The 26,154-nt window shown below is 44.4% G+C and overlaps 1 protein-coding gene across 1 annotated transcript; it reads right to left on the bottom strand.

Annotated features, from left to right (window-relative positions):
* Positions 1–1,617: 1,617 nt before the first annotated feature.
* On the bottom strand, positions 1,618–26,154 carry PPEF2 (protein phosphatase with EF-hand domain 2). The gene is given in 20 exon segments (XM_087816387.1): positions 1,618–1,871; positions 5,441–5,528; positions 6,271–6,434; positions 7,343–7,449; positions 9,933–10,071; positions 10,824–11,013; positions 12,047–12,126; positions 12,129–12,429; positions 15,812–15,961; positions 16,054–16,090; positions 16,812–16,974; positions 17,504–17,507; positions 17,758–17,804; positions 18,756–18,870; positions 20,475–20,650; positions 21,753–21,773; positions 21,776–21,809; positions 21,943–22,001; positions 22,004–22,081; positions 26,100–26,154. Coding segments are annotated over 20 exon segments (2,262 nt in total).

Here is a 26,154-nt window from a genome sequence, read left to right as displayed (position 1 = left end):
TTTGAGACTAAGATGAGAGCTGTATGAAGGCAGTTCTGTCTTTGCTTCCAGGCTGTCTCCAGGGGTACATCAGTTCTCCTTGGAGCATCCCAGCAGACCCCTGCCAGGGAAGTGGTTCTGAGTTGTGTTTAATGTTGAAAGTCCCTTAGAAATCTTAAGAGTCTCTGGGAAATACATCAAGACCCTAACCCAGGGATTAAGCACTTTCCGCCTTGCCCAGCTGGTGATGGCTCAGTTACTGAGCATCAGCCTATGGACCGGGCAGTCACGGTCCGATTCTTGGCTGGGACACATGCCCGGGTTGCAGGCACCATCCCCGGTGGGGGCCTTGCAGGAGGCAGCCAGTCGGTGATTCTCTCTCATCACTGATGTTTCTCTCTCTCTCCCTCTTCCTTCCTCTCTCTGAAATCAATAAAAACATATTTTTTAAAAAAAGAACTTTCTGCCTTTCATTTAATCATTAAAATACTGATAAAAAGAGGTTTTGAGTTCTACAAAAATAAACATTCAAATTTAAAGCAATGGTTCTTAGAGATTCGTGGAACCATAATTATATCTGCACGTGAGTTCTATATCCAGCAGCAGCAGTAATTGTTTAACACACACACATACTTATCACACACACCCTAATGTATGTCAAAAATCCCAAAACAGAAAGACTTTCATGACTATTAGCATATTCTCCGTCTGCCTGATTTTTGAGCTGGGACATCGTCTTCTTCTGCCTTCGGAGTTGGACCCAGACTGGGACCACATCAGCAGCTCTCCTGAGTATCCAGCTTGCTGACAGCAGATCTTGGGTCTTCTTAGCCTCATAGTCATTATGAGCTAATTTTCAAATAGTAAATCTCTCTATAGAGTAATACAACACCCTTAGATAAAGTAATCCCATTCCTGGAATTTGATCCTAAGAAAATGCATAATTTAAAAGATTTTTGCAGAAGAAGCTATATGCACAAAATTATTAACCACAGTGTTATTTATAATAAAGAAAAACTGGAAACAAGACACATGTTGAGCAATTGACAAATGGCTGACTAGATTATAGTGCACCCATTTGAAAGAAATTATGCAGCCATTAAACTAGTAATCATGAAGACTATGGAGCAACATAGGAAAGTATTTATAATTAGATGTGGATTATTTTTTAAAAAGCAAAACATTAAATTATATAACACTATATTTATAATAAGAAAAAGTAAATAATAAAAAGAATCCATATGTTTGGGTCATGGGCTTACATAAATATTTTTTCATAACTTTCCTTTACCAATATATTTTAAAAACAATAAATAAAAGGTATAAAATAGAAACAATAAGGGGGTTAAATTATCAGTAATTGATAACTGGGGTAGACTTCAGCATTAAAAAATACTTATACCTGGGTCCCACCTTGTGAAAATTCTGAGATCAGGTTACATCACCTATACATTTAAAAGGACACCCCCCACACACACACCACCCTGCACCCACAAATACACAGATGATTCTGACGCATGTTGGTTGGCAAGTTCTCAGCATAAAGTTTCTCAAATCTATGGAGAATGAGGGAGTTATTCCAGTGACAAGCTTGGCATTGCTTTTGAGGCAACTTGAGTAAGAGAGACCAGGCTGTCTTTAGTTTGCTCCTGGCCTGCTGGAGCCACTGTCATTAGTGTTGGTGGCTTGTGGGCAACTGGAGGCATTGCCCTCTGTGCAGGATTGCTCCACAAGGCGGAAGGCTTCCAGGAACTCATTGATGTCGATGTGGCCATCCTTGTTGAAGTCAATGCTCCGGGCAAGGTCACAGATACAGTCATCTGTGATGTCAATCTTCATGTGAGAGCTGAACAGCTTCCAAGTCTGCCTGAACTCGTCCAGTGAGGTGAACCCTTACCAGGGAGAGGAAGTCACTTCAGTTAGTCTGTTTTTCGGTGTTCATGTCCTCTGACGCCAGCTCCCTACTGTTAAGCAAAGACAACCAAAGCCTAGTATCTAATTTAAACCCCAAGGGAATGGTACAAAACCACTGGATCACCAGTGGTTCTCAAGTGGGAGCAATTTTTCTCTCCTCCCTCTAGGGACATTTGGCAATGTCTGGAGACTTTTCTGATTGTCATGACTGGTGTGAGGGTGAGGTGTTACAGGTATCTAGTAGGTAAAGGCCAAGGATGCTACTAAGCATCCTATAATGCATAGGATGCACCCCCAAACAAAGAATTATTCAGACCAAAACGTCACTGTTACCACTGCTGAGAAACCTTACATTAAATCATCCCAAACATATACTAATTTATTATGCTTATTAAAAGCCTTTGGACCTATACACCCATGGTCAATTGATTTTTTTTTACAAGGGTTCCAAGACTATTCAATGGGGAAATAATTGTTTTTTTCTTTTTTTTTTCTTTTTCTTTTTTTAAATATATCTTTATTGATTTCAGAGAGAGGAAGGGAGAGGGAGAGAGAGATAGAAACATCAATGATGAGAGAGTCATTGATTGGCTGCCTCCTGCATGCCCCCAACTGGGGAACAAGCCCACTACCTGGGCATGCGCCCTGACTGGGAATCGAACCTCAATATCCTGGATCCTACACTGATGCTCAACCACTGAGCCACGCCCGGCTGGGCAAGAATCATTTTTCAACAGATGGTAGTGGACAACTGGATATCCACATGCAAAAGAATGAAGCTAGACCCTACCTTACACTACAAACAAAAACTAGCTCAAAATGCATCAAAGATCTAGCTGTAAGAGCTAGAGTCATAAAACTCCTAGAAGAAAACATAGGTATAAATTTTCATGACCTTGGATTACATAACTTTTCTTTGATATGACACCAAAAATACAAACAAAAAAATTGTAAAATGGATTTTTAAAATTATAAGCTTTTGTGCATCAAAGCACACACCAAGAAAGTAAAAAGATAACCCATAATATCAGAGAAAATATTTGCAAATCATATATCCGATAATGGCCTCGTACCCAGTATATATAAAGAACTCTTACAACTCAACAATGAAAAGACAAATAACCCAATTAAAAGATAGGCAAAAGATTTGAAGAAATATTTCTCCAAAGAAAGTACGTATACAGATGCTCCTCGATTTACGGTGGGTTTACATTCCAATAACCAATCGTAAGCTGAAAATATTCTAAGTCGAAGTGCTTTAAATACAGCCAGCCTTCCAAACATCACAGCTTAGCCAAGCCTGCCTTAAATGTGCCCAGAACACATTATTCTACAGTTGGAAAAAGTCACCTAACACCGTGAACACATTGTGCAATAGCGTTGCCTCCCTTGTAATCACATGGCCAACTGGGAGCCGCGACTCCTGCCGCTGCCCAGGGGAAAGTCCAAAATGCAAAATTTGAAGAACAGCTTTCACTGAATGCGTATCACTTGTCGTACAATTATAAAGTCAAAAAATCATAAGTTGCCCCCTTAAAGACTGTCTACACAGCAGTCACGGTTTCGCCTTTCCTTAGTTTTAGTGCTCAGCCAGCCAGGTCTGAAAATATGACAGAAAATTCTAGAAATAAACAATTCAGAAGTGTTAAAATGCATGCCATTCTGAGCGGCACGATGAAATCCCTTGCCATCAAGCTCTGTCCCATCCAGACTGTGAATGAGCCCTTTGTCCCGTGTGTCTGCACTGCGTTTGCTACCTGCCCATTAGTCACTTAGTAGCCAACTTGGTGATCAGGTTGACTGTCACGGTTTCCAGTGTTTGTGTGCCAGTAACTGTTATTTTACTTAATAGTGGCCCCAAAGAGCAAGAGTAGTGATACTGGTAATGCACATATGCCAAAGGGAAGCCATAAAGAGCTTCCTTGAAGTGAAAATGTGTGTGTATAGAGGACAAACCACAGTATGTATCGGGTTTGGTTCCACCCAGGGTCCAGGCATCCACTGAGGGTCTTGGCACATATTTCCTGTGGCTAAGGGGTTACTGTACGAATTTCCAACAAGCAGATGATAGATGCTCAGCATCATTAGTTATTAAGAAAATGCAAGTCAAAACCATAATGAGACTTACACCCAATAGGATGGCTATTTAAAAAAAGAAAAATAATAACCTCTTTGGGGGAGGATGTGACGTTGAAACCTTCACACACTGTTGGTAGGAATGGAAAATGGTGCAGCCACTGTGGAGAACAGCTTGGCGCTTCCTCAAAAGCTAGACATAGTTTTACCATATGATCTAGCAACTGTATGCTTGGGAACATATCCTAAGAGTTGAAAATATATGTTCAACAAAACATAAGTTGAACATGAATGTTCATAGCAGCATTAGTCATCATAGCTGAAAAGTAGAGATAATCCAAATGTCTCTCAGCTAATGAATGAATAAATAAAATGTGGAATATTCACACAATGGAATATTACCCACTATAAAAAGTACTAAAGAACTGACACATTCTACAACTTGGATGAATCTTGAAAACATTATGCTAAGCGAAAGAAGCCGGGTACCGAAGGGCACATATCATATGGATCCAGTAATATAAAATGTCCAGAACAGGCAAATCCATAGACATGGAAGGCATAGTAATCGCTGCCAGGAGCTGGAACGGGAGTGACTGCTAATAAGTACAGGTTTCTTTTTAGGGTGATGAAAATATTCTAGAATTAGATAGTGATGGTGGTTACACAACCTTGTGAATATACTAAAAAACCACCGACCTGAACATTTTATTTTATTTTTAATGTGTGTTTTTTTTGGTGTGTGTGTGTTTATTGATTTTTGAGAGACAGGGAGGGAGAGAGAGACACACACACATTGATGAGAGAGAAACATCAACATTGGTCGGCTGCCTCCTGCACGCCCCCAGCTAGGGATCGAGCCCACACCCGGGCAAGTGCCCTGACCAGGAGTCAACGGGCAACCTCCTGGTGCATGGGTTGGTGCTCAACCACTGAGCAACACTGGCCAGGCCGACCTGAACATTTAAAATGGGTAAGGTACATGGTATGTGAATTAGCCCTCAAAAAAATAAGAGTAATAACATTGGAAAAGGCCTTTGGACCTTTGGGGAACAGGGTGAAGGTATATAGGACCTCCCTGTACATTTTTTGTAACTTCCTATGAATCTATAATTATTTCAAAATAAAAAAGTTTTTAAAAATACTTTGGGAATGAGATTGTGAAAGACTTTCTATCCTAGGTACTCTTCACTACTTTGTGGCTATCTCTGATTGCACTATAAGGGATATCACATCTACTAATAATTATTCTTCCTACAAGGCGTTTTTATTCAGTCTGTCTGTTCTTCTCTGCCAAACCCTTTTCTATCTAGACTGCTGGTATTGTTCAAGTACTTATCCAGTTCCTGCCATTTATAAGCATTGTCATTACTTACTTGGCCCCCAGAGTGCTTGAGCAGAGAGCGAAATAATCAGGAAGGAGACCAAAGTGCAGGAGGCAAAATAGTTGCTATGTCAGAAGTGCCTTTACCTGAATGATCACTGTCTATGATCCGAAAAATGGTCTCCAGGTTGGATCGGTTTCGATACAGTGTTTCCAGCAAACTTGACTGTATGTTCTGGAAGAAAAAAACTCATTTTCCTTCTATATCTTATATTTAAAGTGCCCCAATATATAATCAACACACAGTCAATCTTGACAATAAGACACTCTTGAAAAATACCTGAAGATATTTTACCATCTCTTCACCCTCAGCCCCAGTGAGCCTCCCAAATGATCTAATGGTTTAAGAGTATATAGCATACGATAAAAATTTTCTAAAATTGAACGTGATGTTGGCTGCACATACATGTAAATACACTAAAAACCATTGAATTGTACACTTCAAATGGATGACTTGTATAGAATGTGAATTATATTGCAATAAAGCTGTTTTTAAAAAGTACCTAGCCCATGGCTTCACATATATTACACATTCAATAAGTATTTATTGAATAAGTACTTTTTTAGTAGAGGAAGTAGAGTGAAGTCAAGGAAGTCAGACCTGGATTCGAGTCCCACATCTATTACTGAGAAACTCTATGATCCGAGGCAGGTGACTCAGCCTCTGTAACTAGCGTCCTCATGGGTGTAATGGGCTGATAATGCCTATCTCTTGGTGTGATTTTAAGGATAAACCGAAGCAACACATGTAAATCTCAACATAATGTCCGACACACGGAAACTCTGCAAATAGTAGTCCCCTTTTCTCACTCATCTTCCTTTTTGGGTTCTTAATATTTGGTTGTTTCTGATTCCAAGTTCTCCGTAAGGGGCTTCCTGGCCCACGATCTGCCCTCGTCCCCCATTCTCACCACTGCCTCATGGCCCGGCTGTTCTCTGGCCAAGCCCTCGAGCCAGGCCTTGTGCTGCAGCGTGTTATCCGCTGAGCCGCTGGCCAGCTGTGGCCTCAGCATCCGCCAGGGCAGCCCCAGATGCAACACAGGCTCCACGGCCGCTGCCCAGCCGCTCAGGGTGACTGAGCCTGCAGGAAAGGGCCCGCTTGTTGACTTGTCACCTACAAGTCCAGCTTCCCACCCGACAGTGCATACCCTTTTATCCTGACATTCTCCTTACTATCTACAGGTAACAGAAGTGATGGGCACCGTCACTATTTTTGTTGGTCATGGTAGAATATAGAGTTGGAAACAGTGGCGTTGCTAGATAAATACAGGATATTCAGTTAGATTTGAATGTCAGACAGACCGGGAAATATAAGTATGTCCCAGATACTGCATGGGACATGCTTATATTTAAAAATTACTTATTATTATTTGTCCATAATGCAAATTTAATTAGGCATCCTGTTCTTATTTGTTAAATCTGGCAATACTACTGGAAGTCACACAAAACTTAATAATAACAGCATAAACTATTATACATATACAGCATCAGTTGTTTATTTGCATAGGAAAAGATATTGCTATGACTGTGTAACAGTTACTGCTGTTTTTTAATATGAGTACATGTAGCCAATGTCCATTACACATTCCGTTGAATTGCAAAAAGATAAAATGTCTATCTTTTGTAATAGAACATGGAACAAATGAATGCACACTTAGCAACAACAAGAAGTCAAATCATTGATATTTTGCTGATCTTGGATACACTCTTATAACCTGCACCACCTGTTGCTTTTTACTTAGTTCTGGCCTTGTCATCCTTCCCCTGACTCCATTTCTGTTCACCATCTCCATCTATATTTAGCCAAATTCATATTCTGTTAAGAGCATGGAACTTTAAGATTTAGAAAAATTAAGTGGGACATTAAGTTGAGTAAAATAGAGGAAATAGTCAAAGAGGTCTTTTGGTCATCTGGCCATTCAGCAAATACTTATTTGCTAAGTGCTGTGAAACAAAGACTTTACAGCCAGCTTACTTGGTTAGTCTTACCAGTCTTATCAGTATCATGCTTCTTAAATTCCTCAAGAAGAGCTGAGGAATGCACGAATAACTTTCTCCGCAGAGCTCTTAGAGCTGACTCCTCTACTCTACTAATCCTGGGACAGAAGAAAAAAAGGAACATTAAAAAAATTACTATAGAAGAATTAGTTATGGGTTTTACTACGTCTCACCTCTCTCTTAATGTTTCAACCTCCCAAGGGTGACTCAGTCTCTGAGGGAAAAGCTCCACCTCTTATTTCTCCCCACCACTCCCCACTTTTCCCTGCTGTCTGTGAATTGCTGCTGTCCTTCCCAGTATAGCATAGTGGTTAGAGCAGAAGTTCTAGAGAAAGGCCACCTTTATGGTAAAGTTGTATAACTGCGCTGTACTTCAGTTTGCCCGTCTGTAAAATAAGGGTAAAATGGGCCTACCTCATAGGATTATTGTGAAGAATAAATGAGTAAATTCATGGACTGCACTTAGAAGAAAGCCTGGTGCATAGAAAGTGCTCAATAAATGCTACCTGTTATCAAAATCATGCTTTCCTTGTAATTTATTATTATGTTAAACAGTCACAAGGAAAGATTTATGGATAACAAAATAACACTAATTTAGTTTCCTCATTGTTACAATACTCTCCGAGGTAGGTAGCACTCTTATACCATTACAGAGTGAAAACAAGTCCATGGTCTCACAGCTAATAAGGGGTGGAGCCAGGAATCAATCTTGACAGGTGGACTCCAGGCTGGCTAACCTATTATTGAGATATGGATTTAAACCAAAAGTAAATGAATTCCAAATGAGAGTTCCTCTAAGAAAAACACATGATCATGTACATCAAGACATCAGTTATGGTTGGGTGGAGACATTTCCCCTCTTCCTTCTAAGTTCTACATTGTGGTCCAGATAGTTGAAGTTGTTGGGCAAGTGACTTCTGGGTAAATCAGGGAATGCTGTGCTTGCTTTGATGTAATCAACAAATATTTCAAAGTCATCTTTAATTATGTTATTTGTAGGATTCTCCACAGTGACTCCTTTTGTAATGACAACACTGAAATCACATGAAATCATGCATTTCAGGTGCCTGGGGCCCACCATTGGATACTCTCATTTGGAAGGACCGGGATGAGGCTCAGATGGCTGATTTTTTTATAAAGCTCCACAGGCGATTCTGCTGCGCAGTAAGTTTAACTATTATTGGTGAGCTTAAATTTTCATGTAATATTTCTTTTTAAGTAATACTGGCCTTGATTTTTTTAACAGCTTGAGTGTTTAATAACTCTTGAGTGCTTCATAAATCAAGAGTGAGTTAAAATAATGTACTTTTAGCCCGGCTGGCATGGCTCAGCAGTTGAGCATCAACCTAGGATCCAGGAGATTGAGGTTTGAATCCTGGTCAGGCACATGCCCGGGCTGCAGGCTGGATCCCCAGTGGGAGGCATGAAGGAGGCAGTCAATCAATGACTCTCATCATTGATGTTTCTGTCTCTCTCCCTCTCCCTTCCTCCTTCTGAAATCAATAAAGATTTTTTTTTTAAAATAATAATGTACTTTTATAGCACACATACAAGGCACATGCTAAATATTAATGTGTTCTTTTACTGGATTTATACCAACTTTGTTTTGATTTCTAATTTAGTTCATCTGGTAATTTTAAAAACTTGTTTAGTACCACTAAAACTGTATCTGTTAGTAGCTTTATATTCGAGGGCCCTCTTCTTGGTGGGAGGCAGTATTGATAGTCATTAAGTAAGCGAGTTCTTAAATAAGACTGCCTGAGTCAAGGCTAACTTTCATTGGTTATTAGCTGTGTGACCACGGGCCAGTTGATTTAACCTCTGTTTCAATAATCTCATCTATAAAACTGAAATTATTAACATGATATGTTTCATAAGTTCATTGTGAGACATAAATTCTTCTTTTAAAATTGATTTTAGAGAGAGGAAGGGAGAGAAAGAGAGAGAGAAACATCAATTTATTGTTCCACTCATTCAAGTATCCATTGGTTGATTCGTATATGTGCCCTGACTGGGGATCTACCTAGAAACCTTGGCATGTCGGGACAATGCTCTAACCAATTGAGCTGCCTGGCCAGGGTGAGACATAAATTTTTTATAATAACTCTTGATGTCTGGTATGTTCCTACTAAGATGACAACTCAGGATCATCTCAACAGAAGCCATTTAAGTAATATTATATATTTCCTTCCCAGGAGGGAAGGGTCATTGTTAAGAGATGTGTACACTGAAATCCATCTGCCAAATCCCCAGACAGTGGAAGGACCTTTGGCTGGGTTTATGGGGTTGCACAAAGTCTTCAAAGCTGAGAGAGAACAGAAGAGTGACCCTGGAAAGACTTGGTGGCCTGGTCCGTGGACCCACTGAGAATAATTTCAATGTCCATCAATAATGAGTAGGCAGGGTGCGGAGAATGAAAAGACCCCTGCTATAAGGTCAATTACAGATCGGAGTGACTGCTGACAGCCAAATTCTCAATTCTCACTTAGAATTGAGATAAATGTAATAGCATTGGACACTTCAAAGGTTCTATAAACACTGTAATTCTGCTTTTCTGAAATCATTCGTCAGAAAGTCTTGCCTTTGCCTCATGGTCAGCGTGTGGGTCGCCTTGTTGGCTTGATACTGCACAATGTGTGGGGTCAAGGCTGGCCCCAGTTTGACATAGGCCCCTCGGTTACTGCCAGCTGCATAGTAGTTGGAGGCAGAAAAGATGGTTTAACACCTGAAAAAAACAGAAGTGAGACAAGCATTCAGGTTCCCTGGGGAACTCCTGCCCTCAGTCCTAGAGGGCCCAACCCAGTTCCAGGGGCTGCTATTTCTCCTTGAACTCACCTATGGGTCTTTTTGTGTGTGTGTGTGTGTTTTGTTTTTTGTTGTTGTTTTTGTGTGTGTGTGTGTGTGTGTGTGTGAGTCATTAATACTAGTAGGGCAGGAGTTGTGACCCAAGTAATAAAAACTTGAATTCTGATAAAACATCCACAACATATTTTCTTCACATTTTTATCCCAAGTAAAACTAGCAGGGGTCACAGAAAAAACTTCATTGATTCAGCTTTGAGGCAAGCTGGGCCTAATAAACTGGGATGGGCACTACAACTGGCAGGCAAATCAGTTACTAGCTGGTGTGAAGCCTCAATGCAATTTCCTACAGTGCGGAGCCCCCCCCCCCCCCCGAGATGCTTGTGAAAAAAGTTTCCATTGTCAATACATTGGGAGGTGCTAGACGCTGTGTCTTTTCTTGGAGATTTACAATAAATATAGGAAGGTAAAGATTCTCTGCAGTCTAGCAATAAAAAATCCTATGTAAGCATTTAACCAAACATTTCTTACATTATTTGATCTCAAAGGACCCAGTTACTTTGAGCATGTGGATAACAAATAGAAGGCACAGTTGATTGTGAAACGCCTTCACTCGTCCAGGCCTGGACGGAGCAATGGCGACGGCTCTTATGATACAGCAGAGGGTCCACCCACCTTGCGGCTGTGGCAGAATTCATAGCCTTCGGGTTTGCACTCGTGTGAGCAGATCAGGAGCTGTAGGTTGTATTTCTGTAGCAGCTGTTTTGTCACATTTGGCCCAAAATAACAGCCTCCTCCTTGAACAGTGTTGGCCTTGCAGCCCTCCTGAGCCATGGGATCACTCCACAGAATATCTATGGCCTGGAGAGAGCAAGAGATGGTGTCTTTCCGAAGAACTAGACAGATACCCATTCAGGGTCACTATGGAAAGAGAAAGAAGACAAAGAGGAGGGAGAGTAGGAGGAAAAGCCACGAAGTGAGTTGTGATCTTTTTGCTGCTGGAAGGTCTTGCCTTCAGTTGGGGGAAAAAATGCAACCTCTGTGGGTCACAATAAAGTGAGGTGCACTAAAAAGAGGTATGCCCCTATTTCGGCAAGCTCTGTGGATACCTCCTTAATAGCCATTCTCCTTTCTTGCTAACAAGACTCCGGCTGGTCATTTGGGGTGGCCATGTGCCAAGCTAGATACCTACTTTTCCCGTCTCCCTTGCAGCTAGGGGTGGCCATGTGACACAGTTCCAGAGATTTTGGAAAAGCATTTGGCTGCTTGGTAACAGAGGAGACCAGGAGCTACTGACATAGCCCTTCAGGCATTAAGCTACAGCAGCCCTTTTCTGACACATTAAAACAAACAAAAAACGGAACATATAATAGCAATAGCATCCAAGAAGTCATGGCTTACCCTTTATCCCGTGATGCTAGGTCACTAAACCAAGTTTACTAAGGTAACAGAGCCCACGCCTCCCCATCCTTCATAAAACTCTAAAATACATGAGTCATTAGGCAAATACTAATATCTTTTGGGAATGTTCTAAGCCCTGGAATAGAGAAAGAGGGGCAAAAAGAAAATACCCTGAATTTACATGGAGAGATGAGATTCGATCTGTTTTTTTTTTTAGAAATTTTTTAATGTTGTTATTGATTTTAGAGAGAGAGGAAGGGAGAAGGGTAGCGATAGAAAGACCGATGGAGAGAATCGCCCATCGGCTGCCTCCTGCAGGCCCCCTACTGGGGATGGAGCCGGCAGCCCTGGCTGCGAATTGAACCGACGACCTCTTGGTTCATGGGTCGGCGCTCGACCACTGAGCAGCACCGGCCGGGCTGATCTGTGTTTTAAATCCTTGGTCCTTCCAGACGGCAACCAAATTCTAGGGAGCAGCACCGGCCACACGCACCTGCCTCCACTCCTCCTGAGTGGGCTCCAGCAGCTCCCCAGCTTCAGGGTCGGCGTCTGACGGCAAGAGCCGGGGCTCCCCCTGCCCCCCGATCCCGGGCAGCCTGCCTGCTGCCGGTGCCTCTCCCGCTCCAGGTCCACGGAGCACCTCACCCGCCGGGACAGCTCCCTGGGGTCCGGGGGGCCGCTGCAGGGGACGCTGGCAGGGCGCCCGGCTTTGTGGGCCTTGTGGGGGCTGAGGCGGAGGGGCGAAGGGGGGGGAGAGCAGCTCTGGGGGAGAAACCACGGGGAGGGGCCCCCTGCAGAGCTCGCCTGCGTGGCCTTTCCCTTCTCCGCCTGCTTCTCCTTCCCTTTTCTTGTTTTGCACCTCAAGGTGGAAACAATCTACAAAGGTGCAGAAAACACACAGGTGGTGGAGTGAGACCCGAGGCCCTTTTCGAGCCTCGCGCCAGTGCTCCTCGCACCCGGGTCCACAGAGAAGGGCTGGTCTGTGCCCGGCTGGTGCTGGCCCAGGACAAAGTCAACGGGAACCTGAGAATGAGCCGTTAGAAACTTTCAGAGCAGTAGGTGGTGTGATGACAGTCAAGCACATCGTCAGCGGGCTTATGTTTTTTGCTTGAATTTCATTTTTCTAATAATTCATGTTTTACAAAAGCATCAGTCTGTGACAAATGGGAAATTTATGAAGCCTGCTCGTTCGCCGTAGATGCCTGGATCAAGGCCAGCCTGCGTGATGGTTTCTCTCTGGGGGCCTCGCGATGTTTAGGCAAGAAGAGGGAGGGCACCTCTCTCAGGACGGCGAGCCCTTGTTGACTTCTCTGTTGTTTCAGGATATTAAAGCAAAGAAGAAATGGAGCTCATGGTTGAAAGTGCGGGAATGGGAAAATCCTGACACTTGCTGTGGGACCGCGTTTTACAGGAAGTGCCGGCCTCCCTGTTATCTCACCGCCGAGGACGCCAGGCGAGGGGCAGGGACCACCTCTCTCAGCCTAATTGGGAAGAGGGATCGGTACGGTCCCTCTCACTGACTCCGAGTCCTCACGGTTCTGGGACCAGGCTGAGGACGTAGAGGACACAAGCCGAGAGGATTCTGATCACAGGAAAGAGAGGGGTCAGGGCACAGAGCCGAGCTGTGGCATTGAGCGGCAATTTGTGGCATGCCCAAGTGCCACCATGAAAACAGCGACACGACTCCCGCAAGGACATCAGCGATAAAGGTCTGGTTCACAGCCAGGTCTCTGCAAGCACAGAATCAGAGCACAAGAGACTTCTGCAAATATAGGGACTGTGCTACCAGAAGGCCACGTCCTGGTGCGGACTGACTGAGGGCAGGAACAGAGGACACTCAGAGGCTGTCAGCAGAGCCTGAGTGATGTCTGAAGAGGGAGCCAGATCAAAGAGACTAGGACAGAGGCTGTTCCCTAACGCTGGCCAAGCGCTAATTATCTCCTGGGCAGGTCCAGCCCCGGGGCAGAGAGTGAAAGGCTGTAAAATGTGAACGGACCGTAACCGCCTCTTGCTCTCCTCGCTGCCAGCTCTCACTGAGGGCCCACCATCAGCCCCACCCCTCTCGACCCTCAGGTAACTTTAGTTTAAGGATGTTATCATCTGCTCTAAGAGGCATCCCTAACTTTGATTCTTAAGAAGAAGAAGAGTGTAACTATATATTGAACCATTTCCAAATAGGTGCTGTCCTGGGCACTTGACATGAACTAACCGATTACCCCTGAGCCCCCCCCCCCCATGAGACAGCACCCTCCTTTACAGTAGCGATGATAAAACTGATGCACAGAGATACCAAGACTCTACCAGGACTGAGTCCAGAGAACTGACCCCAGAGCCCATTTTTCTTTGTGCTTTCCTCCCAAGTGGCCCTGGACTCTGTGCAGATCACTGCATTGCCCTTCCCCAGAGCTTTGTAAATCAACTGTTGGGAGGTTAGCTTTTTGCTAAGCTACAGAAAATACACTGTCCTCTAGCAATCTTCTCAAAGTTCCTACTTCTCCCATGTTTACATAATTAAATGTGATTCTTCCCATAAGATAATCTGCTCTATCATGACCTGCAGTCTCTACCTGGATGCAGCTGAATGTTTGAATTGAAAATAAAAAATAAAAAATGAAGTGCCAGATAGCATGCAGAATTGACCAAAGAAATATTAAGAGCTGGTTTTATATCACCTGGAGCCCTCCCTGTCCATCAAGAACATGAAAGGTTTGCAATTGTGGAGACGTTGAGAGGAGATTTGGAGGGAGCTATTGAAAATGCTGAGGGCTCTCCTCTTCCACCTCTCCCGAGGGGTTGACCTTTTCTCTCTCCAACACTGAGCCTGGTGTGCAGGGGCACATAACTCATCTTTTAGTCATCAGACCACAAGGAACCCTAGTCACGCCTAACAGATAGGACTTGAATCCAGAAACCTCAGACTTTAAGCTGGATGCAAGTATTGGATGAGACTTGAGTGTAGACTCCCTTGGGGAGGGGATGAGCATGGTCCTATGTGTGGGAAGAAAAGCACACATTGAAACCTGGGGAGCCGTGGGGACAGACTAAGCTGTGTTGCTGCTCCAGCATCTGTCCACCCTTCTTCCTCAGCAACCGAAACCCAGATTCTTACAGATACCACCTGAAATAAAGACTACACCTTCCAACCTGCCTTTCAGCTAAGTGTTGGCATAGGACAAAGTTCTGAACAGAAATATGAACAGAAATTGTGTGTACAAACAAATGTCCTTAAAGGGAAGAAACATGCCTTTCTTCTGCTCTCTAATTTATGCTGGCTAGAATGGGGTCATGATGGCTGGAGCTCAAGCAGCCCTGTTGGGCCATGATGCAACATGGTGGAGCAGCAAGAGAGCGGGAACCTGGGTCTCCAATGGCTTTGTGGTGTTACGATACCCGGCCTGGACTGCTTGTCGCCAGCTCTTACTTACATGAGAAAGAAACAAACATTAAGCCATTGTTATTTGAATTTTTCTGCGACTTCAGCCAAATGTAGTTAATACTATTTCCACTTACTGAGTGTAGATTTTGTAAGGCAGATGCACATAAACTTTCATTTAATTCCCACAACTATGACATAGTTATTCATATCCGTATTGTACAGATTTAGAAACGTAAGTTACACTAAGTTAAGTAACTTGCTCAAGGTCACATAACTATAAGTAACAGAACAGTTTTCTTTCAATCGCAGACTCTTAAATTGAACGGTATCTTATGGCTTCACTACTCCAGCTGTTACTAGATCAGGGATGGAAACGCATGGCACTAGCTCCCCACTATCATGTCCATGGCAAACGTCACTAACTGGTCACAGCACACTTGCTGCCTGAGCCCAGCTGTGGATTCTCTGCCGTTCTCCTTTTAATGGTCTAATGCAGTGATTTTCAACCCGTGTTGCCACAAGAACTTTTAAAACATGCAACACCTGGCTATTTAGTCAGGGGCACTGACCTCTTTTCCTTTAGATTGTCAAAAAAATGGTAACAGCCAACACAACAGCCGTCTGGTGTGAATGAACCAATAGTATACCTACTTTTTTTAGTCAGATCAGCAAATAATATATTTTTGGTGTGCCACAGAATTTTAGTAATTAGCTTATGTGTGCCGTGAGATGAAAAGGGTTGAAAATCGCTGCTCTAACGGCTTCTCTTAACAGCCCTTTGTAGTCAACTGGAGTCAGCATGCAATGTAACATTTATTTTACGTTGGCAGTGAAACTGGGCAGTGTGGTAAAACGTGCCCTATTTCACTGTCCAGTCCGTACCTTGTGCCTGTCCAGCTTAGACAGCAGCTCTAGGTCGGTCCTGTCTGACACTCCGCCGTGGAGAACCAGGACCTTCTCATCCACCAGAGTGGCCAGCGGAAGCCAACGGAAAACATCTTGCAGTGTTTGCAGTATTTTCTTGCCATGTGTCTGAAAATGATGCGAACAAGATACTAAGTTTCAAGTAATTCACTCAACTTTTCTGAACTAAGAGAGACTTTTGCTTTTAGAGGCAAGCGCACCTTATATTTATGCATCACTTCCCTGGTGAAGCCATATCTAGATTTAGAAGCAAGAATAGATATTAGATTTAGCGATAATAGTTATGACACATTTGCATTTTTATCAAATGCATATTCTATATACATGTGCTTAACTTTATAGAAAAGAAACTAATCGCCAAAATGCTTACAATTATAACATTATCTCAGGGTAGACAAATTATCATATATTTTAATTTTCTTCCTTTTGCTTATCCGTATTTCTTACTTTTTCTATAGTTAACCTTTATTGTTTATATGATAAAGAGTATGGGTATGTGAGCCCAGGCCAGTCTGGCTCAGCAGTTAGAGCATCAGCTGCGGACTGACGGGTCCCAGGTTCGAGTTCCACCAAGGACACACGCCTCAGTTGCAGGCTCGACCCCTGGCCCCAGACAGGCACGTGCAGGGTGCAGCCAATTGATATGCGTCTCTCCCATCGGCGGTTCCCTCTCTCTTTCTCTCCCTTCCACTCTCTCTGAAAAGCAATGGAAAAAATATCCTTAGGATTAAAAAAAGAAAAAAAAGAGTATGGGTATGTGAAAAAATTTAATGGTTTTATTAGGATAGTAGGGGAATGAGTCAATGTTTAAAAAATCTTTTAAAAATGTTTTATGTTGTGTATTCTACTTTATAAAATTGAAAAACTACTTTTAAAAAGCATCTAACAGATAAGTGCTAACAAATAACTTTACAATTGAACAAGTAAATATCAAACACCTCGCGTGCTTTGTTTGTACCGTAAGTTCACCAGGTGGTCCTCGTGGTTTCCTCGGTTCAGGTGGAACTCCCTGGGGTAGACCAACATGAAGGCAAAAAGCACCATCAGGACCTCCACCGAATCCCTGCCTCGATCCACAAAGTCGCCGTTGACCACGTAGGCTCGCTCCGGCGACGGGAGCCGTTCTTCCCAGCACGGAGGCAAGTCCGGGAGAGGCCGGGAAGAAGGGGCAGGAGACCAGGTTAAGCCAACGTGCACTCGGCAGCTGGCAGATAGAGCATCCGGTCTGAGCGTCTGGCTCTCCTCCAAACGGAAATGTTAGTAAAAGATGGAAATATTTCATACTGGTCTTATATTTCCTTTCCAGCCAGGCTGAGGTTATGACACGCTTGTCAAGATCAATGCTTTACACAAGGCCAGAGTGTTGGCATGTGGTATGTGCCAAGGGCACTGAACTTGTGGTCCAAAGGCCAGTTTCAAGTGCTGGCTGCGCAATAGCACCTGCCATCGGTTCCTCGGGGTCAAACAAGACAATACATGGCAAATGCTCTGAGAAATGCAGAATATTTATAAAGTCATACAGAATATTCATATATCTTGTTATATGCTCTACATTTTATAATTAAAAATGGAAATGAAAATAGCTTTCAATTGCTTTGATAATGAATAATTTTCTCTACTTGAAAAAAAGAAAATCAATTGCTGAATAATCATTCTCTTTATTAACCTCGGATTTTGTATTATTTAAACAGTTTACAAAAATATAGTAGAATATGGTGTAATGCTGGCTTTTATATTATATATTTGCTATGTTTTGTAATATTTTCTATATGTATAAATATACTATGTATATTTAATATTTTTTCAATCCAAGCAATACTTAATAATTTGTTTCATAGATACAGTATTCAAACTTCTAAATTAAACCTTAGAGCAAGACAGAAAATTAAATTGAGCATTCATACCTTATGAAATATAAATATTAAGTCATCCAACTGGCCGTGTAAATCTCCTAACAAAAATAGAAAAAGAATATCAGTTATGATTGGTCCTTACCATTGTTTCTCATTTTTTACTATAAAAAAGGAAAATACCCAGGAAAAAACTGACAAGGTTAAGAAACATGGTTACTCATTTTTCCATATGTAAGATAGGGATAAATATTAATTTCTCTTGTTGCAGGGACAGTTAATACTGAAAGCAGAAAGCACAATATTTTTCCTGCATGATTATCATAAATGGCAAACAACCTGTATTCTTACTGAAGCAAAGACGGGACAGAAGCAGAAGACGGGGCTGCAAACCCAGGTGAGAATGGGAGAGATTTTTGCCCCATCTAATACAGGAAGCTGTAACTCACTTATGGGCCAGTCTCGCAAGATTTTTCAGGAGAAGTTGGAAATCTGGGTTTTAATATGAAATCCTCTAATTTTCAAATATTGGAAACTAGTTTTAAGATTTAAGACCGTTTCAGGACCTCTCTGTAGGCTGTATGTGGCCTGTAAGTGCCAGTTTACAGTCCCTGATGTGCCCAGTCTGCCTCCCCTAAGTTAACGTGGGAGGCGCCAGTCTATGACGGTTGTTAAAACATCACTGAAAGCATAAGAAGATGGAGAAAATCGTCGTTAACAGGATTTCTGGCTGGGAGAACGTATGTGGATGGTAGGAATAATTCACTAGGCCTTGGGGCCTGGTCAAGCAATAACAAATAAACTTTTCTAACAAGGGAGGGACTGGCTATTGGCAGGGATTTTGTTCTGAATGGAGCGCATGCGTTTGGGATCCAGTATTAATTGCTTGGGAAAATAAAGCAGAGGCGGGGCCCTGCGGCCCGCAGTCCTTTGCTGTACCACCTCTGCCAGAAGTAACCGTGGAGCGAGTACGTGCTTGCTCTCGGTGTGAGGGAGTGAGCTTGGCCGCCCGCATGGGCCAGCGCACACAGCCAAGCCAGGCCCGCTCTTACCGCACACCGTGATCTCCTCGCTGAAACAGGTCCAGACCCGGCTGATGTTGGGCAGTTGTGCCAGATGCTTTTTGGTTTCATGCAAAAGATTCAAGACATAGCGAGCATGTAGCTGCTACTAGGAGGAAGGGGAAGGAGGGAACAAAACAACGCTGACATTCCTGAGGGAAGACGGGCCTCTCCAGTCACCCAAGACCCCAGCAGCGAGCCTGGTGCTCCGGCCTGGGGCCCTGTGCACGGATCCTCCCTTTTCCACCCACCTCTACCCTTGCTTCTGCTTTCACCGCACCCAAATGCGGAACGAGTCTCCTCTATCTGCTCTATGAAAGCCTCCCTGGCCTCTCGCTGGGGACAAATACGTGACTGTCTCAGTGAAGTATGAGTAAGCGTTTGCATTCTGATGGTACCGAGTAATCCTGGCATCACTGGGAAAACGACCCCAGCCCCTCCCGCAGTGAATTAGTTCGTATGAAAGAGGAAGGACTGGAGCCGGGTGTAGAACCCAAACCTGACCAGTTCCCACCACCTCAGCCTCTCGCACCGCATTCCAAGCTGTTCTCGTCTTCTGCCCGGCCTTGACTGCTCCCTGTTCCAGGCCTTGCTCCCTCTACTCTATTCAGCACACAGAATGGTTATTTTCTTTTTATTTATTATTTTTATTATTATTTTTTTAATCCTCACCTAAGGATATTTTTTCCATTGCTTTTCAGAGAGAGTGGGGGTGGGGGGAGAGAAACATGGATGTGAAAGAGACACATCGACTGGTTGCCTCCCGCATGCGCCTGACCGGGCCGGGGATCGAGCCTGCAACCCGGGTACGTGCCCTTGGCCGGAATCCAACCCCGGACCCTTCAGTCCACAGGCGGATGCTCTAACCACCGAGAAAACCGGCTAGAGCCACAGAATGGTCATTTTAAAAAGCAGCCAGACAGATAGTGTTCCTGCGCTCAGTGTCTCCCATCTCTTTCAGAAGAATAGAAGTCCACCCCCTTCCCTCTTTGCCTCCACCTCCTAACACTCTTTCCCTGGCTCCCTCCTCTTCAGCCACAGTGGCCTCCCCAAGGTCCCTGAGCAGTCCAGGCAAGATCCCACCTCAGGGCCTTTCTAATTGTTCCCTCTGCTTGAAATGCCTTTCCCTAGATGTCCACAGAGCACATTCCCTCACCACCTTCGACCTTTGCTCAGAAATCACCTTTTCAGACGCCTTCCCAGACCACTGGATAAAACTGCAATCTCTCCCACCGAGATGCTAGTTTATTCTTTTGCGTAGCTCTTACCGCCTTCTAATACAGACATTTTACTTGGGGCCTGTGAAGGCTGGGTCTGGCTATTTGCAGAGAATGAGTACTTAATGTACTCATTTGCTGTTATTTATTACGTGCCGTCTCCCCACTAGAATGTCAGCCCCACAAGGGCAGGGATTTGTGTCTGTCGTGCGCACTGCGGTGTCCAGATGCCCAGAACAGTGCCGGCACCCAGCGGTGCTCAATAATTATCTGCAGGGTGAATGAACAAAGGGAGGTGCCGTGATTAGGAGACGTGTTCAGTGCATAGGACCTGGTGATTGATCGCAGGTCCTGGCTAAGCAGAGGTGGAGTGGAATCTCTCTAGTGGACCCACCGCACAAACACCCTAAATCCGGGCCACTCCTTCTGCTGGTCCGCTCGCCCTCTGCACGGGACAAGGCGTGGTGATGACTCAGGTTCCCGGTGAGCTTACTTGTTTCAGCCTGAAAGCTTCCACCAGGGCAGTTGCGTGGTCAGGAAGGAGTGGGAAGGAGAGGCGTGGCCCCGTGTAATTGTCCGGCACCTCTATGGATTCATAGTCGCTGCATTTCTCCATCCCGGAGTCCCGGGAGACTCTCTCCTCAGTGAACATGCGGTTCAGGATGTCCCCTAGCCAGGACAGAAAGGGTGGCCGGCTCACCATCAGACCTGCAGTCAGTCTACAGGCGGCACAACACAGTCTTTCCTTGGACTGGGCAGTAAGTCCTCACTTAATGCTATCGATAGGTTCAGCGACTTTAAGTGAAACAACATATAACAAAACCGTTTTCACCATAGGCTCATAGATACAAACAAGAGTTAAGTTCCTACAGAATCTCGTCCACCTTACAACAAAGGGACGTTGAATGAAACAACATTATTAGAGGACCTGCTGTACTTAACGTGGGGCCTGGCCAGGCTGGCATCAGCTCCAGCACAGGAGAGAGAAAAGGGGAAAGTGGCGACAAGTTAGGGTGGGCAGGAGGCAAAGGTTACATCTTTACGTCAACTCCCTTCTTCTTTTGTTTTAAAAGATTAAGATTTGTCAGACTTAGAAAGGATGGACATTCAGGGCCCTAGGTTTAATAAGAAGAAAGGGAAAAGCCATGGTGGGAAACAAGGTCATGGGCATTTATGGGGAACTTGGCGAACGGGGCAGATGCTCAGACCTTTCAGTGCCCTCCAGGCAATTTCCGACTGCCTGGTCCTGCATCTCTAGCGTAAGGACTTTTTCCTGGGTCCACCAAGAGTCCTGCTTGACAGGCCCAAAATGCTGTGGAATGAACAACGCTTCTTGTCTGCCCCTCCCAGCAGCCTTCAACCAGCAACCTCCAGGAGCTGCCACATAAAGGCTCAGGTTCCCTCTGCCTCCGGGTGGGATCATTCGTGGCTCGTGTTTTGCACTATTTCCCAGACACGTTGAGTTGCTGGCTTTGTAGACCCCCCCTTTCTTGGCTGCCTTCTCTTCTCTGAATCCCTTCCCACTCCTCCCCACCCACCCACCCTGTTTCCTACATTTAACAAATAAATCCTTTGCACTCAAACTCTTGTCTCCAGGTGTGCTTCTGGGAGAGCCCAGGATACAACCCACTCTGCCATTTATTTGCTGTCCTTGCTCATTCCCAGCTGTTGCTAGATTCACCTTTTCACTCCCTGTGCACCCCCCGCCTCACCCCCAGCTCTGTGGCCCCGAGACCGGAGGACAGTTGGCAGCGTGGCCGTTCATGCTCACTCTCACCGTGACTGCTGGGGCGAAGTGATCCACAAGGTAGCTGAAGAAATCGTGGAGCTGCGGAAGAACCCAAGAGGGCTTGGCTTTAGAGGTGAGTGAGGAGAGGCCAGGAGAGGTCCGGGTCCGCTGCACCCCTGGGCACCTGGGCCTTGCTGCCCAGGGCCGGAGGCTGCGCTGGCAGCCCGCCCACAGCCCGCCGCTCCCGGAGCTGGTCCTGCTGCCCAGCGTGCTCGACGGGCGGGAAGATGCCCAGGTGCACGGCCGCCTCGCCGCCAGGCGCGCCCTGTGGCCCCGGTACCGCCTCTGGACCAGGGCCGCTGCCCCGAAGGCTGTGGCAGGGGTGGAGAAGCAGGCCTGTGAGCGCTTTCCCGGGCCCGGGGAGGGAGGCGCCTCTCCCACGGTAATGTGGGTCTCGGTGGGGGAAAGCACTGCCCATTGCTCCCGGCGGGAGGGGCGCGCCTTCCCGCGGCCAGGGTGCTCTTGGCCCCATGCATGCGCCTGACGCCACTCACATTCTTATCTCTTGATTATACTCATATCACTGGAGGGTATGTGAGTTTTAATTCCCACATTTTATTTATTTATTTATTTATTTATTTATTTATTTATTTATTTATTTAAATATATTTTTAATGATTTCAGAGAGAGGGGAAGGGAGGAGAGAGAGAGAGAAACATCAATGATGAGAGAGTCATTGATCAGCTGCCTCTTGCACGCCCCTGACTGGGGATCGAGCCTACAACGCAGGCATGTGCCCTGACTGGGAATCGAACCTTGATCTCCTGGATCACAGATCAATGCTCAACCACTGAGCCACACCGGCCGGGCTAATTCCCATGTTTTAATGAAAACATTTATATGAGTGGAGATGAAAAGACTGGAGTCTCAGGATTCTGAGAAGGATATGAAAACTGGAGAGATTGCAAGGATGCAGCATCCTTGAAGAGTGGGATTAATGCAGGGGTAGGGGTGGGCATTTGGATAGTGTCACAATAGACTGGCTAACAAGAGATCTGGGTTCTGGGCCTGAAACTGCCTTGACCAGCTATGTGGCCTCAGGTGAGTCACCTTCATGGCCCTCAATGTCCTCATTTGGAAAAGGTGACGAACTAGATGATTCCTGGGAAAAACAAACAACAAAAACCATGCAAATTACTACATACTACAGTGTCAGGTGGTGATGAGTGCCTGCTGGGCTCTGTGCTGGCTCTCCCCATATTCTGACATCCCTGCCAGTTTTAAGTGTCCCCATCACAATACTTCCATGACTGTGCCAACTATCAAATACACAGGCAGGCTTTGGGCTTGTCCTTTTCTCAGGGCCTGTGCTAGGTGACTGTTACCACAGGATGGCGTGAACACGTTTAATTCTTCAAACGGGCTTTAGGACCTGTGGTCCACATACATAACTAGATTCTCCTTAATCTCCAAGGTCTGGATGTGCTGCCTGATGAATGAAGTTATTTGTAGATAAAGCTGGATTACAAAAGAAAGCCTGCAGGTTCACTCAGGTCAGCCTTGTGAATGGTAGACAGATTGATTTAATATATTTAGCTTGCATTAGAGAGCTAAGAAAATTCGTGCTGATTTCCCTAAGAAGAAAGATGATGGTGGAGTAGGAAAAGAGAACCTGGGAGGAATTTAAGCAAAGCTGAATTTGATTTTCCAAGAGAAAAAAAATATGTCATACTGCAAATATTTCTCCAAGGCACTTACCTTAAATAATAACTGATGAGGTTGGAGCCCTGCCAGTTGAATTCTGTAAATCCACGTTCAGAGGAGTGAAAGAAATGTGCAGGGTAAGCACTACAGACACTTTAGGAACTTGTGGGAAACACACAAGTATCTGCACCTGGCCATAGACTTACAGCATCAGAATCTCTACAGGGAACCCAGAAATTTGCAGGTCTTACAAGCTCCACATGTGACTCTTTATTGGGCTAAAGTGTAAACAACACTGAGGAATATTATAGCCATCAAGGTTCCCTGAAAATGTTGTTCGCTAACACCTTGCCTCAAGCAATTTAAGGAAAGTGCTGCCAACCAGACATACTTATATCCTGTGTCCTGTTTTGGCCACTTAGGGCAGGGGGAGCAAGCAACGCCTCTCTTTCCTTCCGTATTCTCCCTCCCAGGTCTCTCTCTGGGGCCTGGGTTATCTTTAATTGTTGTGGGCACTGTGAGGCACAGGATAGTTTTAGATCCTCTACCCAATCCTCTCTTCCCCACAACACAATACAATACACTTGAGTTCCTCTTGCTCTGGCCTTGTATAGACTAAATGCAACGGTGCAAATTACAAATACAGCTGGTTGCTAAAACCCCATATTAAGAAAAGGCAACCACGTGGAGAGAGGCCAGAGGGCGTCAAGGCATCAGGTACTGAGTGAAGAGCTGTCTTAGAGGTACAGCCTCCAGCCCCAGCTGCGCTGTGGATCAGAGACCAACTGCCCGGCTGGGCTCTTTGCAAGTCTCTGACTCACAAAAGCATGACCAGAATAAAATGCTTGTCTTAAATCACTAAGTTTTGGGAGTTTGTTACACAGCAATAGATAATTGGAACAGTAATTGTATAAATGTTTTACAAAATTATAAAACAAATTAAAGTAAAAACCTCGCCCGGCCGGGCGTGGCTCAGAGGTTGAGCGTTGACCTAGGATCCAGGTGATCGGGGTTTGATTCCCCGTCAGGGCACATGCCCGGGTTGTGGGCTCGATCAATGACTCTCATCATTGATGTTTCTATCTCTCTCTCCCTCTCCTTTCCTCTGTCTGAAATCAATAAAGATATATTTTTTTAAAAAAAATAAATAAAATAAAAAAATAAAGTAAAAACCTCAATCTCCAAGAATGAAAAACAAGAGTTAAAAAAGTGAATCTAACCATGTATAAATAAGTTGGTGGCATCATCACACAGAAAGGAGTTTTTGCAAATGACTTCAAAGTTCAGTAATTTGCATGTCCCTCATGGATGTATCCAAAGAACAAAAGAACTACAAATAAATCTTAAAGAGTCTTCAGTAATCATACTGTTTATAATAGTGTTATTATTATGAAACTTTTACTGACATGTTATGGGATAGAATAAATAATAATATATTAATGTCATTAGGGATAAAGAGAAAAGAGATATAAATATAATATCAAGGTTGTAAGTAAAAATATTGTGATCCTAAATACAAATTGGTCATGATGATCTTTTCTTTAAATAATACATATTTTCTGGATCTGCTCACTAAGATAATGTAGAAATAATAACCAACCTGGTAACAATGAACACCCTACACCCTGAAGAAATAGCTATGCCTGGTCTGGGACCAAAACTGTGCACGGGGAGCCTGGGACATGATCGCCAACCAGAAAGCAAGGAAGCGGCAAGCTGAGGGAGATGCAGAGGCCCATGCAGACAAGGTGCCGTCACCATTTGCTTGGCTCCCTCCCCCACCTCTGGCTGCCCCTCCTCGGACTCCTTTGCTGGCTCGACCTCTTCTAGCTGATGCTGAAGTGCTAGCTTAAGCATGGCTCTGTCCTAGGCCCTGGTCTCTGATCTGGCTTCACTCTCACCCTAGGCTACTCCAGTGACCTTCATTCCTGACCCATCCTTCTCCTCACCCCATCCATCTCCTCGGTTGGATTCTGTCAATTCCACATCCTGAATAGTGTTGGAATTTACCCGATTCTCTCCATCTCTACTGCCACCAACTCTGGACAAGACATCATCACCTCTCACGTAGAGAACTTTGTTAGCTTCTAAACTTTGTTATTTCTTCTTCCCCTCTTACCCTGTCCAATCCCTTCTTCATGGAAGCCAGAAGAGTCTTTTAAGGGTCTTTTTAATGTGAAAATCTTATTATAGAACTCCTATTTTGAATTCCTCAGTGGTTCTTTATGCCTTTAGGACAAAGTTTAAAATTCTACAAGATCTCAGTGATCTGGGCTCTGTCTACCTCAGCAGCCTCATGTCTGCCACTCTCTATCTCGTTCACTTCCAAACACTCAGTTCCTTGAATATGCCTCCCTCTTTCCTACCTCATAGCCTTTGTACATGTTGTACCTTCTACCTGGAGTGCTCTTTCATCCCCTTTTTGCCCAACCTATTTCACTCACTTGTATATATGTAGCTTGGGATAAACCCCAATGGACAGAGTAAATTTTAATTTGTCAAATATACTTCACCAAGTCCTAAGATACTCAGCGGAACATTCTGCTGGTCACATCACAAGAAGAAGCTGAAGAGTTGTGTAAGGAGAAATATGATGGTTTCTTGCTTCTATCCTGACAAGTCCCTCCCTCTGCAACATGAGCTTTGGGGCACCCACAGCTAGTCAGGGAGGTGGGAAACACATACCTTTCTCGGCATTCTGGAAAACAAAATGATGCTGGGCTGAGGTGCCACTTCCCAT

This window comes from Miniopterus natalensis, chromosome 1 (assembly GCF_054644295.1).
Source record: "Miniopterus natalensis isolate mMinNat1 chromosome 1, mMinNat1.hap1, whole genome shotgun sequence".
NCBI lineage: Eukaryota > Metazoa > Chordata > Mammalia > Chiroptera > Miniopteridae > Miniopterus > Miniopterus natalensis.
This window is presented reverse-complemented; position numbering and strand designations above follow the sequence as displayed.